The 17,952-nt window shown below is 43.4% G+C and overlaps 1 protein-coding gene across 1 annotated transcript; it reads left to right on the top strand.

Annotated features, from left to right (window-relative positions):
• The first annotated feature begins 8,253 nt into the window (after positions 1 to 8,253).
• Positions 8,254 to 9,168, top strand: LOC149271831 (neuropeptides B/W receptor type 2-like). The gene has a single exon (XM_089507104.1). It carries the CDS (start codon positions 8,254 to 8,256, stop codon positions 9,166 to 9,168), a length of 915 nt encoding a protein of 304 aa, XP_089363230.1.
• Positions 9,169 to 17,952: the final 8,784 nt, after the last annotated feature.

Raw genomic sequence — 17,952 nt, 5'->3', positions numbered from 1 at the left:
ATCATTAAATCAGAAGAGAATATGAAGGAGTCGGATCCAGCCTGTGTAACCCTGACAATTTGCCCCATTTACCCCACGACTGGGACAAAAACCCTGGGAATCTGCCCATTCGCCCGAATACCACCACAGTGGCTCCTTTCCAGCACGGCATGGGTTAAAGTTGATTGAGGGGTGACTTATTCCTCTCCGTGACCCCCCCAGGCTCTCCCACGTCCCCGGCAGGTCTCTCCTGCAGATCTCCGTAATGAGGTTTTCTCTGGTAATAGAGTCAGCGGTCGCCCCGGCAGATGCAGGTAACGCAATTACCCACGGCTGATTTTCCTGTTACTCCCCCCGCGTTTGGGGTAATAACGTTAACAGATCGACTCCCGGTGTGAACCACTCGCGCTGCCGGCTCAGCCATTAACCATTTCTCTGTTCTTCTGGTGCTATAAAATGGGGTGAATTGGGGGATGTTTCAGTCTTCAGTCTATCAATTCTGCCCACGCTAGGGTTACATCTTTTGGGGGTAACTGTTACCCATTGTATTTTAAGGGGGGAAAAAGGAGTCGGGTTTGGCTCTGACCTACCCGTGGTGGGACAACTCATATGCCAGCAGTTAGGAGTCTGTCACCTTCATGGTGATTTCTGCTGCACAATTATTCCTTTATTTGGGCAAGAAGAGATTTAGACAAATTTAGGTTAATTTTATCTAATATTTTCGTTATTTCTCCATGTTCACGTCTCTTACCATCTCTCCCCACTTTATTTGCCCCACTTCCACCCACTGGCTTCACGTGGCCCCCAACTCTCCACTGACGCCCCCCAAAAATCATAATTTTTTTTCCTCCTTTTTGTTCCGAACTATATCTGAAAAGTTTTCTTTTGTTCTTTCTTTTTTGTCATGGCAACGCACAAAAATTCCCAAACTTTTTAATCAAAAAGGAAAAGCTTGTATTAGTGGGAGTAATAATGAGGACCCCGAGCTAAAGTAATTAGAAATCCACTGAAATAAAGACAAATGATTCTGCTTGTAAAGACATCACACGGAGACGCACAAAGTATCTCGCTGGGGAGATGGATCTCGCCGCTCGGGATCATTGTTATGCTAAACAGAGCGCTTTGTTTTCTGCAAAAGGAGGAAAAAGTAACGAAAAATGGTAAATTACACCAAAAATAGATGTTTTGCCCCCGGAACGTGAGCAGCGCGGCTCCCTTAGTGTCTTATCAAAGTCTTGTCTTGGCTTTGCCTGGGGTCCTCTCCCACATCAACACACGGACAATAATCCACAACGACTACAAGTCTCATGGTCCTCAGCAAGCCTGCAGGGTTGTGATTCGTGATCAGAAGAATATGCATTCCTGAGGATCATGAACATTACAGTCTTGGTCTGAAGCTTTGGGGATCTCTTTTATAAACCGCATCCTATCCCAAAGAGCTGGCAGTCTAAATGTCACGTTATTCCACAGAGTTTACAATCTGTTTGAGATTCTACAACCTGCACCAAAGATCTTCCACATACTAATTATCATAAGATAAACAGATTGTCTGAGGTTGGGGATGATGGGAATAATAGTCCAATAAATACTTTGGCTGATGATTTCTGCCCCAATCCCCTCGAAATCGAGCCGTGATCACACTTATGGAGGCTGCCAGTAACGTGACCTCATGTAATCGAGCAGCTGTAATTAATTAGCTGGTAATTAGAGGGTCTTAGCACCACCTAGGGGTCTATGTTTAACCAATTAATGGCCTGGAGGGGTAAATGCATGTTGCATTAATGATGCATTAAATGGATCGGCATTTCATGGAATGGATCGGCATTGTTCATGTTTCTATTATTATGCCATTAACTTAATTATTCCCATAAGGAAAGAGCCTTCCAAATATTACACATTATGCAGTTGTATCGACAGGTCGGCGTCACCCTTTCGAGAAGAGACACCTCCACAAGACATCGCTGGGCCAAAACCTAGTCTCTTTCTGCCCAAGATCCGCACATTATGATGTCACGGCTGGCCACCCAAGTTCTTCCAACAATATATTTAACAAGTTCCCCAAATTTCATGGGGCCATAGAAATGAAAAAATCCTGTAAATACCATCTAAGCATCCTCCACACGTCCCCAAAACTCAACCCTCCCATTACTACGGGCGGTAACTACACTACGAGATGCTGTCGGCGGAGATATATATTTAGATATGGATGAAGAACGTCACACCTGGCCACAAACAAAAATAGACTGGAAATGGTGCTGACGCATTTCTCCTTGCAGGCGCGTTTCGCACGATATTAGTCCTGGCTGTAGTTGAAGTCTTTTATTATATGCCTGGAGCTTCTGACACTCACTTTCTCCTTCTTCTAGATTAAAACACAGACTTCGTCCTTAAAAACTCCATTTCCTGGAAAGAATCAAAAGATTCCAGCAAAGAGTTCAATGAAATTGGGTATAACTGAACCCTGGCCCCTGAATATCTCAAAATGTCCTAAGAAATGCAGAAGAGAAGACTCGGGGAACAGAATTTACGCCGATCCTAGCGCTTCTCTGATGTGGATTTTAATTACTCCTTGGACGTTCCAGGAGAACTCAGAGCTTTAGATCTTCCCTGGATCCATAATGCCATCAGACACTTCCTAACCGGGCCGGACGTTTCCAATCAATAAACCTATCTACATAATTAGGTCAGCCTGGTTCCTCTGTCACATGAAAATCTCCCTGGGGATACCATAAGGGATCATCCAGTAATGGTTCCCAGCAGAGGATACATTAACAATTGCTCATCAAGCCAACCAAGGATTTCTACTGTGTGGTTGAGATCTTACTTGATTCTGAAGTCCTCTTTGGTTGTAGCTGCTACAAATTTCACAAAACCGAGACATAAATAGTCTTCTATTCTCTACCATGTCTTTTCTCCGGCTCACAAATCAAAAATTGGTTGCCAGACAACGTCATCTATGGGTTCATGATGACGGGCGCTGGGTCATTAGTATCCTGGGCAAGCTCTAAATGTTATAATCCCCACTAGAACCTTGCAGATGATAGACCCTGACCGGTCCATTATTCACTCAATGAAGCAGCCATCTCCTTGTGAAGTCTTCCACGGAACCCAACTGGAAACCAGTTTGTCTTCCATGTATGGTTTATTCTCTCAGGAGTGGGTAAAAGGCTTAACGCTGAAACATCTCCTTTTTACTGTAGAAACTTGAAGAGCGACTGCTCAGGGTTATTTTTCCCCCCAGACCTGCAGACCACCTGCTAGATTGCTTATCCAGTCTTGGGGAAGTTACTGTCTGGCGCACTTTATGCTCAGGCTTGAGCATTGTGCAAGGAAAACAACTTCCCCCAAGGCTTTTAGCTACAGAATGTGCATTTTTAGGTGCTATTTGCTATTTTTCTTTTTTCTTCTTGGACTCAACAGAACTTCAAGAAATCTTTCTACGTTCAAATAGAATAGTTATTAAAAATAATATAACCAAAGACACGTCCATACAAATCAGCATTGATTGATTTCTTTGTAAATGACCTTAAATCATACAGGAAGGGTATCAGAATCTAAAATAATGATAAAGTTAAAGCCGGCCACGATTTTACCCCCAGAGCTTGCAATCTACATAAAATATAAAATTATCTTAAAATATGAAATTGGCTGAGACTTATGGGAGAAACATGGTGAAAATACACTGAATCAACGAGGGGGGCTACCATTTAGTCAATCTTCCCCTAGTAAATTGACGCTCTACGCCAGCTCCGAGCCTGTCGAAATCTGGCTGAAAATCCAACGTGACAGATGAGTATGAATCACGATGCCCCCGGCCGTATGGAAATACAGGTATTGTGTATTCTGCATAATTATGTTACATTTGACGCTTTCCGCAGTAAAACAAAAACAGGTTTAATTTCTATTCATTTGATTAGATATTAAATCAGTCCCCGGAGCCGGAATTCTGACAATTAGAAGTTTAACAAGCAAGCGATTCCTGCTGCCAGCCCTGGGCTTTGCTCCTCGGAGCCGGGAGACAAGAGAAAAAACACAAAACGTGCTAATTTTTACAAAATGAAGTGGCAAAGTGGTAGAAAAGACAACTGTTTGAAGGTTAATGTATAGTTATCGATCTAGGAGAGGTGTCTCGACTCCTCTGAGCCCAGAAATTTGGTGGCGTGGGAGCTCTGGTCCTCCATGACTCCTTGTTGCACCTTTCGTTGGAGATAGAAGATGTCTTTGGAATAAAAGGTTCCTTTACTTTGGATTATAGGCTCAAATATTTAATAAAATGTCCATGTCATTATCTAGGATCCACGTCTTCTGAACATCTTCAGCATAGACAAAGGACAACATGCAGGTTCCGTCCACCATATCCGGTAACGGATACAAAAATGGCTGTCGGCGAAGTTCTCTCTAATAATGGACGTATTTTGGGGATTTTATCTTTTAACGGCTTTACGCAGAACAAGTTGGTTTGAGGAACAGTCTTGACCAGACCCTTCAGACATCTCCACCGTAGGGAGAAGACGTCCGAGGTGTCTTCATTCTCCTTGAAACGCTCAACGTTACTCCGGAACCTCTCAATGAGGAGAACAGGAGTCATTAGATAATTTCCCATTAACACCTCTCAGGTTTGTGGAAAAACATTGCGAATTTGCATGTGAAAAGGTAATTATGTTAAGTGAGTTAAATATCACAACGCAAGTAGTGCCATAGGTCTCGGATAAAGAAATCACAAACAGCGATGCACACAAAAAAGATTCATTATAATTCCCAGCTTTTCATCTGCGTATGCCGAGTCTTACTGGTGCGCAAACAATGACGGTTTGATTAATGAGTTCTGTGCGTTAATATTTTCTGAAGGAAGTCGGGACTCGGGTTCACGGGGCCATCGTACTCCGAGTTTGGACCTCACCTTGAATTCTAATTGGGCTCAGGGCCAACCCGCTGTAGGACGTCGCTCAAGCATTTTAGATTGTAGGATCTGAGAGAGGTTGCCGTAAATCTGATTTAATTGCCGTAAAGTGATGGTGACATTTAAGGAGTTGGTGCAGGTAGCAGCTTCGAGGTCATGGGGCAAGACGAGCCAATTGCCGCAGTAATATGACAGCTCAGAACATACGTGGAACACGTTCACAGTCTGGCTAGTGAATGCCATACGATGCTTGCCCTCATGGGACGGCAAAGACGGTTGAGTCCTGGTGATTCTACTGATCTTTGAACCATGCCCCCTATTGGTCGGGCATGGAAACTGCACAGAACTCAGCTGGGACCCCGAATCCCGTAAATCTTAGCAGTCCAGTGGCTAGTGCCGAATGATTCCGCTTTCCACTGGTTCCCTTCGGTACACAGAATAGGAATTTGAGTCCCGGGCAGAGGAGCTGACTATTAAGTGACATTGGCACTGTTCACCGGCCTCGAGTTGGCGCCTACAGCCAGTTTTTTGCTTCGTATCTCTCTGTGTAATCGACGTTACGAATCGCCACATGCAGGTTATAAAAATTTGGCATTTAATTCAAATTCGCTCATTGTGGCCGTTGTGTCGTCCATCAATCTGCAAGACTATAAAAATATATATAGTATATATGAAGTATTTTTCTGAGGCCAAGTGTAGCAGGGATTTAACCTTTTCTTTTCTGTACAGCTCAGACCAAATGTTAAATCCAACGGCCCTGGTACAGCGGTGCATGCGCTGTAATTAATGCGAAGTTAAGCATCCTCTCGGAAATAGAGCGCTGCATTTTGGGCTATTAATGTTCCGGCTCCTTGACCCGGTGACCCAGCGTTCAGCAGCTTCATGGAGAAGCTTCGATACCCTGATCTCCTATCCCCATTCCATGTACATGCAGGGAGATTCAGTAACTGAAACCCACCATAAACCCAGATCTTACCCACAGAGACGTCACTTTGATAAACTTCTCCCCTCTGTGAATGAAACGTCCCCGATGCTCATAACGTCAGCAGAAAAATCAGATTCCCTCCTCCCAACATAACTATTCTTCATACGAGAGAGAGAGATACAGGGGGTTAGGGGGTCTATACGGTCTATAGACAGGAGAGGGACTGTTAGGCTGAGAGAGTGGATCTTAACAGCAGGTTGAGGGTCTGCATTGCAAAAAGAAGGTCTGTATAACAGACAGAGGGTCTGCAGAGAACAGAAAGGATAGAACAGAGAGAGGGTCTACACAGTTGAGCGAGGGTCTATACAGCTGAAAGAGGGTCTATACAGCTGAAAGAGGGTCTACACAGTTGAGCGAGGGTCTATACAGCTGAAAGAGGGTCTATACAGCTAAAAGATTATCTATACAGTTGAGAGAGGATCTATACAGCGGAGAGAGGGTCTATACAGCGGAGAGAGGGTCTATACAGTTGAGAGAGGATCTATACAGCGGAGAGAGGGTCTATACAGCGGAGAGAGGGTCTATACAGTTGAGAGAGAGAGGCTAGAGAGCTGAGAGAGGGTCTGCACAGAAGAGAGAGAGAGAGGATCTGCAGGGTGGAGAGAAGGTCTTCACAGAGCAGGGAGGGGGTTTAACAGCAGAGGCTGCAGGGTACGGAGAGGCTTCAGAGGACGGGAGGCTGAGCAGCTGAGCAGGTCGCGCACGCTCTCCGAGACCCCAGGTAAGATAATGCCTTCCAATAACCTTGATGCCGCCTTAAGAGCCTCGAGCGTCAGGGGCCGTCAAGAGATCTTAACTCCAACTTTACCTGCCGAGCAATGATCCCCCCCCGGCCAATAAGTCTAGTGGGGGTCTTACCTGCTGCCAACATCCTCATCTAGGCACATATAGGCTTTAACCCTTCACAGTATGTACGGCCGCCCCCCAAACATATCATTTACTCGGCTCAGCAAAAAATAGAAAAACTTTAGGGAAAAAATGCCGGATCTGCGGATATCGGGGATTGTTTCCACATAGGTTACGTTATTTTTTAATGGTGGGTGAGTAACGAGTGTAAAGGGGTCACATCTGGTACCCCGTCTTTGCACGGGATTCTATACTTACAATTTTGCATTCGATTATTCTGACTATAGAGAGGCGTCAATGTATTTTCCGTTTGCCGGCTGGCGGGCGCTAATCCCTCGGAGGGGAGGAGATCACGGCTCGAACTGGGTTGAAAAGGTTTCATTTTAGTTAAGTGTTGTTTTTTTTCTTATGATCAGGTGTGGGTTGTCTGAGTACATTAAAGAGATTTCAAGTCTCTTGTTTTTCAAGGGAAAAAAAAAAGGAATCCGGAGGTAGGAAATAGAGATTATTCCTCCCCGTGTTCGTTCTAGATTAAAGGGCTTCTATTTTCAAAGGGGTTTTTTTCTCTGTCTTCCCACGAGAGATATAATATGTCTATTATTCTTCGGAGGATATTCGGTTAAGTGCTAAAACATTTCCACTGTTTGATGAACAATTTCCAGCGGATACAAAAAAGGGAAAGTTCTTACTCCTTCGGAAAGATAAATTGTCGGAACCGAGCCAAAAAATTTCCTTGTTAACCCTTCTGTGGCTTCTTAACGCCCGCTGTGACCAAAGTCATTTATCTTAATGAACATTATTTTTTTTGTTATGGGTTCCTTCTTTCCTTCTGTTTGAGATATTATTATATTTTAATATAATAAAATAATAATATAATAAAATAATAATATAATAAAATAAAATAATAATACAATCAAATAATAATATAATAAAATAGGGCAGAAGTCCTCGTCTGTCAGGGCGAGGAAAAGAATTTAGTCCCTTTTTCCAAAACTAGAAGAAATCATTCCCCAAATCATATTACCTAAAAGGTGTGAAATGTCAATTTCTGTTTATTTCACATTTCCAAAACTGCAACTGTGAGGAAGTACCGGTAATTAAGATTACGTGTTTTATAGCCAAGGGTAAGTTTGGGGAGAAAAAAGTTTCAATGGACTTTCAGTCTGTTCTGGAACTTGAAGTGTTAATTTATAATGCCGTCACCCATACGGATTATTTGTCTTTTCTAGAGTTGGAATTTAGAAGCTCTGAGGTTCCAGGTTTTTTTCCCCCCCGAAGCAAATTACGGCATCTGTTATCCAGGAGGCTGCGGTTGTAAATCATCAGTCACGCGGGATGCACCAAGCATTTGCCGGTGAGATGTTGGCATCTTCTGGAGATAATCTAGAACATCCATAGAGCTCAGAAGATTATCGTCCTGAAATTCCACTCGGTCCGTTAACAAGATCTGAACTACGGAGCCATGGAGAACGTTTCATGGCCAAGTACTTCCAACTTGTCATGTGATCCCATTGGGGGTATCTGTTATCATGATAACTCCAAGATGCATCTCACTAACCACGAGTTATCCACTGACTTCTACATCATTCTCCCTGTCATCTACTCAGTGATCTGCGTTGTGGGGCTGACAGGAAACACGGCCGTGATTTACGTCATTCTCAAAGCTCCCAAAATGAAGACGGTGACCAACCTCTTTATCCTAAACTTGGCGATAGCAGACGACCTTTTTACTCTCGTCCTTCCCATTAACATTGCCGAGATCCTGCTCCATTATTGGCCCTTTGGAGTGGTCCTCTGCAAGATTATTTTGTCCATTGACCTTTACAACATCTTTTCCAGCATTTTCTTCTTGACCGTAATGAGCATTGACCGCTATCTTGTGGTTCTAGCTACAGTGAGGTCCAAAAGGATGCCCTATCGTACCTACAGAGCTGCCAAAATTGTCAGCCTCTTGGTCTGGGTCCTGGTCATTGTCATCGTGTTGCCCTTTACCGTTTTCGCCGGGGTTTACATGGATGATTTGGAATTTAAAAGTTGTGGTTTGAATTTCCCCAAGCCTGAGAAAACGTGGTTTAAGGCCAGTCGTATATACACCTTGATGTTGGGCTTTGCTATCCCCGTCTCCACAATATGCATCTTGTACATGGTCATGTTATACAAGCTGCGGCACATGAGGTTGAATTCCAATGCTAAAGCTTTGGACAAAGCCAAGAAGAAAGTAACCATCATGGTCTTTGTGGTCCTCGCAGTTTGTCTCTTCTGCTGGACTCCTTTTCATTTGGCCACCATCGTGTCGCTGACCACAGACTTGCAGGAGACATCACTGGTCATCGGGATCTCATATTTCATCACTAGCCTGAGTTACGCCAACTCTTGCCTCAATCCGTTCCTCTACGCCTTTCTAGATGACAGCTTCAGGAAAAGCTTTCGGAAACTGTTGGAATGTAGAACAGCCTGATATGTGGGGATTCTCAAGATACGGCCCTGGGTTCACTCAAAAATAAAGTTTGGTCTTGGGTATCTGATACCCAGTTCCATCTGGTTTTCTTAAGCTCATCATATTGTCCTCTGCTGTTGGTCAGAATGATACAACCATCAGCGGGGACTCCCGTCCTTCAGGCTGAGCCAAGCCATAAATCCAGCTGCTGTGTGTTAGATTTTAGGAAATAATAATGTTCTAATAATGAAGTTTGGTCTGTTTTGTGCCCAGATGGTGTAGAACACCTTGAAACATATTTTGTCCTCCAGCAATGGCCTGCTAAGCAGATAGTAAAGTCCTTGTCAATTAAAGTGCTCCGTTTTCTAGTAAATATGTCGATCCTTGAGGCTGCCACAAAAAACGGAGGCTTTCCACGTCACGGGGCTTTATTATCTGTACAAATATAATTATGACATCACGACTATACACTTTTCTTTGCGCTTGAATCTGTTTTGTACTCCGAGTAGTTGATGTTCACCGGACGGACGTCACCCGGGGTGTCTCGTTCGCACTCATAGCCAGAGCAGCAGCGCCACCTGCTGTACAGAAAATGAAGTGAAAAAACACAGATATAGTTAAAAGTAAGCAGGACAGAAGCAGGGAGCCTCGGATATGCTATGACCAGTGTTCCCGCTAAGCTGTGCGCTTGTGCGTGCGCACATAGCTTTTTTAGAGAGCGCACATGTCCAAAATTTTTGCTCTGTGAAACTTTTTGCACAAGAGAAATTTTCTGCGCACGCCAACTAAGAAAAATTAGATGGAACAAATTATGATATTCCCCATACAATCTACAAGACAGATTTTGGGGTAATCATCAGAGACTCCCAATCACCCAGAGCCAATAACCCTGGATAATCTTGAGAGCTGCAAGCTACCTTGGTGCCATATTAACACTTTAATAGCCCAACACCCAAATCGCTAATGTTGGCAGCCAAATGTTTCTCATAGCTATCCTTATTAAGATCGTGACTGGTAAGGAGGTAATGGTTTTCTGAATGGAGTCACCTATATTCAAGCAGGGATTCCAGCTGTGATATAGCAGGGAGAAAAGCAGCAATCAGGATGATCAAATATCATTAAATCGAGGAGAATATCAAGGAGTTGGCTCCAGACTGTGTGACCCTGAGAACCTGCCCATTTACCCTGAGACTCTCCCAGTGGGGGTACAAGCCTAGAGAAACTGTCCAGTTACCCAAAGACTGGGCTAAGAACCCTGGAAACATGCCCAATTACACTGAGACCCTGAGATTAGGGTAAAAACCCTGAGAATCTCCCAATTTTCCCCTAAAATTGGGTTAAAAACCTTTAAAAAAATCTTATTTCCCCAAGACTCTGAGACTGGGGTAAAAAAACGAGTTTGTATGAGTTTGTGCCCAGCTCTCGCTGTGTCCCCTCTTACACTGTGTGTGTGTAAATCTGTATCACGTTACCTTCGGATTTGTATCTAATAAAGTCATTTGTTGTGCATTAATATATTTTAAACATTTTATCCCTTTATATTATGTTTATTAACCTCCGCATCCTCTCGTTCTCCGTTCTCCGGCCGCCAGTCGCTCTGATTTCTGAAAATTCGGTCTCCCCCTCGTGGACATTTGCTAAATGATGACACGTTTTATGGGTTAATCTTGTATCATTGTGTATAAAGATCAAAAGCTCCAAACAGTTAATAATATTGGTATACAAATCAAGGTTTTTCATTCTGTGAATATTATATCGCCCTATTTTTTGCCCAAGCAAAACCAAAGCGGCCGTCACATAATACTTGGTGTTAATCAATGGAAACCACGGAGAGGGGGTAATTCCCACAGCAGGGGTAACCGGCAGGCAGCTACATTAGGGACAGATCTACTCTAATTGTTTATTGATTAAAAGCCGGCGCTGGGACATGGGGTTCCTGTTACTGGTTTCTCCAGATGGACTCAATCCCTTACAGCGCGTGTAAAGTGATTAAAATACCCCTGCCTGCTCCTGCATCTTAAAGACCCCCGCTCAGCCACGCACTCTCTCCCGACGCACCACGTGAGTTCCACAAGCTGTTACTGGGAAATTCATTAAAGAGTATTTTATCCACACAAATGAGTTTACACACACTTTTGCCTGCCGTTCATACCCCAGCCTTGGGGGTTGTTACCCGGTGTTACTTTGAGATATGCGGTAACTATCTGCAGAGTTACTTTTTCTGGTATTCACTAAAATGTGAGGCGCTTGCGCAAAACCCATGACTTCAATTTTTGTAAGAATTAGGCGAGGGAGTGCAAGTTCAATCACACACAAACAGCCTCCATGTTGTTTACGGTGGGATGGGAGGGATCAAAAAGAAATTCAGTTTATCTGTGCCCTACCTCTTTCCCACTGAGGTGAAGGGGGTAACATATGAGAAAAAAAGGAGAGGCTTTAACCCCACACCATGTAAAGTGTCAGCTCACAGACAGTGGCATTCGTACACAGATAATAAAATATTTGGGTGAGGTGGCAGCTTTAGGCCCAAGGGGGTAACATATACCCTCCTTTCTATCTGGCAGATTGACCTGTAAAAATAAGAGGGGATTTTAGTTAATGGGATGCCGAAGCGATTTGCTGGATCAGTAAACAAACCAAAAAATGCTTGACAAGACCAGGTGGGCAAGTTCCTTCTCCCTTCTGACAAAAAATATCCCCAAAAGCAACTTGTCGTCGTTACCCCAACCCAGACAAAATGCGACACCACCCAAGTATTTTGGGATAAGAATGGCCACAGGCTTATTAGCGTTGTATGGATTGTGTAGAACTATAAAGACCAACCATAACACAGTCATTTAGAAAAAGAGCGCAATTCAACCTGTCAACCCTCTGCGTCTCCACCACCTATCCCATCTCAGGTGTTACCCGCCCCAGATCCCCAGCATGGGGGCGAATGCCACGTACCGAACACCAGCGTCCACAGCTTCCATCAGATTAACGCACCTTCCCGTAGGGTGTCTTGTTACCCCCCACCTTCGTTACTAAAAGAGGCCACCCACCAATAGAGAAGGGCAGAACGTGCTCCGCGTGAAGGAGGAACCCGACTCCAGGTCTTCCACTTTTAGTTAATGGCCTCCCACCCATGGGTAGGCAGCAACATTCTTCGCAACAATGACTTCCGCAAGCCTTGCCATGGAAATTGGTCCCCGGGTTTAGAGGCATTTTGGCTACCCCTTATCCCACCCCAGATAATGAAACCCTTTCCTCTTCTTTTAACTATACCCACCGCAGGCTCAGTCATTGTTACCCCCACAATAGCCATGGTGTATGGCTCCTCGACTGTCTCTTTTGCCGCTCAAAGTACTGCATAACATTTAAGGGACGGACGACTCCCTTACGAAAAATTACTGCAGTTTTTTCTGAAGTAATACTGCATTTTTGGACATGAAAAAACTGCAATACTGGACTTTTACTGCAGTATTACTGCAATATTACTGCACATTTACTGCACTTTTACTGCATTTGTACTTCAATATACTGCAGTTTTACTGCAGTTATGTTTTGTAAGGACGTACAAATGCAGTAAAACCGCAGTACATTGGAGTACAACTGTAGGTTTGCAATATAATTAAGTAAAAGTGCAGTAAAAGTATACAAATTTTCATGTCCAAAAAACTGCAGTATTACTGCAGAAAAAACTGCAGTAATTTTTTGTAAGGGGTGGTTTTTCGGAATACTGCTTCTTTAAGTTGTAATACCCGCACCTGACACCGGGTGTCACAATTCACTGCATTACAATTTCCTTCCAAATATGTAATTAACCCCCTAGGGTCAGGTAGAAACCCACAGACTGTAATAAAACACTCAGGCAATATATATTTCATTTTTTTATTTGTTTTTGTATTTATTTTATTTTATTTTTTGTATTTACTATTTTTGTTTGTTAAACCTTTTTTATTACTCATTTTTATAAATGTGTTTACACTGACTTAATAATTTAATACTACCCAATACTACATCAAATATTGCCTGTATATTTTAGTAAAATAGTTAAATAGCCAGTTTTCTTAAAATATGTTTTCTAAATTAGTTCAAACTACCTGCTATGGGACACATGTAATTAACTCCTGAGTCCTGCACTTGTTACAAAGTTCTAATGTAAATGTTCCAGAAAAACTTTAAATCTTTAATAAACTTTACTAAAATAATTATTATAATATTAACACTCTGCAAGAGACAGCTTATTGTTATAATATTATTATTTATTACAATTTTTTGATTTGATTTACATAAAACTGCATCCCTGTACAAAGGGAGAGAGTATTATTATTAGTAGTAGTAGTATTATATTGGGATGGAGAGACAGTATTTTTAATTATTATTATTAGTAGTAGAATTATTATTATTGTTGTTATTATTAATAATTGATTTATTTAGCACCCTAGCTCTGTACAAGGTGGGGGGTAGAGAGAGGATGTTTATTGCTGTATTAATGTTTACTTGTTTTCTAAGTGATTAATCATTAACATTATCTGGAATATTCTTAAATGTCTGGAACTCATTTTAATAATATTCACATCCGTGAACCAGAGATTTGAATACAGAGCCATTGGGGTCATAATCGTTCGCTACAAACACCATGGACATAAAAGGACCAGACGGATCCCTCATTTGTCGTTTTATCCAGAACATCGCAAACAGAATTGTAACGGATTTATCTGAGATCCGCTAACTGCAGGGGAATTCCCTGCCCGTAACATGCGCGAGGCTTCCCCACCAGCGGAGATGCTCCATGTTCTTCCGTTGATTATTTAACCAGACATATTATTTATCTGGATATAAAATACTTTGTAATTCTATACAAACAAAGCATATCCAACAAACAACAACCTAGGAAATATCTGAACAGGAAGTAAAGAGTGCAAAAAAAAAAATACTTCCCCCTCCAAAATGTTTGCCAGAGAGGGGCACTTTTTAAGGGTGTGTGGTTAGAGGCATGGGGCGAGTGTATTTGGGGCATTTAGAACAATAGAACAATAATGGGTTTAATTACCCCGTTTAATTTATAAAGCCGTTTCCTGCTATTTCTATACACATTATCGGGGCTTTTAGGGCTGTAGAACCCTGCGATACCCTCATCCCCAGCAAGCATTCTGACCTCCTAGAAAAGAGGGGCATCGGGGGAGGAGAGAGGGGCAAAGGGGGGGCGAGAAGAGCATCAGGCGAGGAAAGATGGGCAGAGAGAGATTTGTGAGAGGTCTGGCCAAACTAGGCAGGAAGACTGTAATATTCCCGCATCTGGTATTTCCCTCCTATGTCCTGAGCCAGTAAATGGACCCATCATATATGTTGTCCCCGTCAGATGTTGACCTGCAGGCTGAGGATGCCGCTGGGTTCCTATCACAAGCTTGGTGGCCGTTGGCTGCGCTCTGTTACCGTCCTGTAGATGTCTCTCCTGTGTCACTTATTAACCAGGAATATATGACTGTGAGAGGCAGGAAGAGCCAGACCGCTGCCACCTGCTCGTCTGTTGGAACCATATCCTGGTCACAGGGCTCTTTATAGAGGTTAAAATATAAAGCACATTCGTGGAGTAAAATGTCTAATGTGGTGGGAAATACCTCCCTGCGCAAACAAACAGCTTTATCTGCAGAGGGGGGAGACTGATTTACACAACACATTAATGCACTGTGGGGGTCTGATATTAAACTCAAACAATGGCGGTCACTCCCTGGTTGCAGATCCTGGCTGTCTACCGGAGATAATCCACTCAGCCAGTGATGAGATGATACTGCTGGAGGTAGCCACAGAAGTCTTTACAAAGTCAAGGCCCATAATCAGTAGGGAGGAGGCTGGCAGTCAGGCCTCTCCAGGGGCCCCGGTGATGGAGGGTTCCGTCACACACGTTAACTCCCAGTCCTATGTGGAATGTCTAATTCTCTCACAGCTCCTCGTGGGTTGTCTGACCTCTCACGCTGTCACTCATACGATGTATGGTTAGGGGTCCATAGACCCTCGGAGGATATTTCTCATGAATACTGATTTAGTCCACAGGTGGCTGCAGTCCGCCACATATAACTTCGTGGCACATGACACTTTTTTTTGTGCAGATTACAGGTGACGCTCGGCGTTCCGTGATGTTTTATTATTCGAAGGCTGTTACCGAAACCTCTTGTTCAGAATGACAGTTTTCACCCCGGGGCTATCTGTCCAAATCTCCGCATCCCTGCGCTTGTTTGATACGCGGATGTAAGACGTCTCACTCGGGAGGCTGTCTGCCTGCTAATTATTCCAGACACTTTCACTGTCCCTTATTAAATGGAGGTTTGATCTGATCAGATTATACGGAGAGTCTGCTTAATATCAAAGACGGGGAGAGGATACCAGGCCGACGCTTTGTCCTCAGGGATGTGCAGCGAGGTGCTTTCCTGGAAAATGCCTCAAAATATTAACCCTTTATTGGCTGAGATCCCGCCTAGTGATTCCGCTATGGGGTTACCGAGCTCCACGAGAAGTGGTCTTCAAACTATGGTTTGCAGACCATCGGTGGTCCCACCACACAAGTCAAAAGTTCTGCAAAAGACTGTAACAGAGATCATTGGAGTCTAAAAAAAAAAAATTATGAGCGAGAAAAGTCTGAAGAATTAAATAGAACCTCATGAATTGAAACAAATGGAAGCTACTGATACATTGATGAACTTTATCTTTGGATTGTTGCAGATGGTGGCTCGAAGATGGTTCTTCGTAGACACGGGTGGGCTTCGGTTTTATGCAACTACTATTCTAAGGCAGAAGAGCAATCCAGCCAAGTAACCCGTTCTCAAGCAGAAAACTCACAAATCTCAGGCAATGATTGGCTTTTGTTTACAGTTTGGATAGAGCCTTAAGGCTGGTGATGACCCGCCTTGGACCTCTGGAGATACATACCGTGATCTTAAATATATTGTTTTTCTTTTAATTTTAATTGTTAAATTAGTGTTTTTATTATAGAGACACGTACGTTCACAACTCTTCGTGCCGACACCACACTGAAGATCGGCAGAATATTGTTTACTTCCTGGTATTTAGGCAAATATTTCCAGCCACGGGATCTCACGTTCGTTAGGCTGTACATTAGCGCGGCGGTTGAGCTGTCGTTATGACACTCTATGCTATGTTTCCAGTAAACAATTACATATGATTGACACGGATTGGATTAACATGTATAGGGTTTGCATTATTGTGGAGCTGACACTCGCAGAACACGTCCCGGGGGCTGATTCTTAACAAGAGGGATGAGAAACCTTTGTGAAATTACCATTCAATTTTATTTGCATAAACCCAGCAATTCTCTCTAATCTCACACTCGCCACCGGCATCCCAGTTTAACTCTTTCTTTGCCAGGGGAAACATGAGCAACGTCTCACATGGAAGGCAAGGCAGTAAATGAGCCTCTTCTAGAACACTCTCTAGAAAAGAGTAACATTTTAAAAGGGCTCTCACCCCAGATTATGAGATTAGGCTCCACTATATAATCTATAATCCCATTAATTGGTTGGTAATTGGAATTTGTTAGTTGCCTTTACGTGTGTATCCTTGGTGGGTGGTATTCAGCGCACCGTGGGTACCGTTACCCGTTTATGTGCATCTGATGCCTCTTTAAATTGAACCCAGGGCATTGGACCTTTAGGGACCATTTATACAACATGGCGAAGGGTCCGCAAATTCTAAATATCCTTCTGTGAATATTGCTTTAGCCACTACCAATGGATTTGGCCCCTGAGACCTATGGCTGCCAGCTATGGGTATGATCCTTAACCTGTGGCCCCAGCTCTGGCTATGGCCCCCAAGCTGGCTCCTTATCAATATAATCATCAATAATGCCAATGTTTTGCTTGGAAACCTGTAAGGAATGCAGAACCCTTATCCAAGGGTAGTCCCTGATTGTTACCTCGGCTGTTACCTACGTTGTGCAGAAGCCCTTGGTTAATGCTTATTTGCAGCTTTTATCAAACAATCAGCCGCCAGGTCATTCCAAAGCCTCAGCCAATGCATTAAAAATAATAATCGGTTACGGGGAGATATCAATGTGTAACAATGTAGCATCTGACTGGGATGCTGCCAATGGATATAGATGTGGCTGGAGGGATTGTTCCTCGCTCTCACCTGGCACTCGCAGGGTTAAGCACCAAGTATGCGTATTTATTCTCATAGTGCGAAGGGGCCGCCTCATTGAGATGCAGCTGCCGCGGTCCTTGTCTGGTCTGATCTGCAACCTGTTTCCTGCATTAGAAGCTCAGCAGAGAGGCAAAGAAGTCTGCGCAAAATGACTAGAGATAAAACCAGAGAGGGGAGAGAGGAGGAGGAGAGAAAAAAACAGATGGAGAGGGAGAGAAAGAAAGAAAGAGGTGCAGAATTACATAAAACAGGGAAGAGATAGAATTAAGGAGGGGGGGCGGAGGAAGAGAAATGTGAAAAAACCAAGAAAATGGAAAATTAAGACAGAGTGAATAACAGATATAGAGATATGTGAGAGAAAGAGAGGAGCCAAAACAACTGAAAGAGGAAAGGTGAGATGTAGAGATGGAGAGCGACGAGGAAAGAAACATGGTGGTTGCAGAGGGAGATTTGGGGAGTTGCGGTTCTAGGTCATCTAACCGATGGTCAAGAGCCCAAGCTCTGTGTGGGGACATCTTTGTATGGGTCTTGTTGTTGCCCTATTTATCTTCTCTAACTTACATCTAAGGATAAGACCTCTAAGGCCTTGGGTGTTTATGTGACTCTACACCTTCTATGGAACCTTGGGCTGTTGTATGTGTAATTTCTACTGACGTAATATGAGAG

This window comes from Sceloporus occidentalis, unplaced genomic scaffold (assembly GCF_023333645.1).
Source record: "Sceloporus occidentalis isolate IW3139 unplaced genomic scaffold, rSceOcc1.0.p SCAF_457, whole genome shotgun sequence".
In the NCBI taxonomy this organism is placed as follows: domain Eukaryota; kingdom Metazoa; phylum Chordata; class Lepidosauria; order Squamata; family Phrynosomatidae; genus Sceloporus; species Sceloporus occidentalis.
The sequence above is the reverse complement of the archived record's forward strand: the minus strand, read 5'-3'. Positions and strand labels throughout refer to the sequence as shown.

What these genes read in the sequence shown, in the direction of transcription:
- LOC149271831 (XM_089507104.1), top strand. Translation starts at nt 8,254, where the DNA reads ATGCATCTCACTAACCACGAGTTATCCACTGACTTCTACATCATTCTC.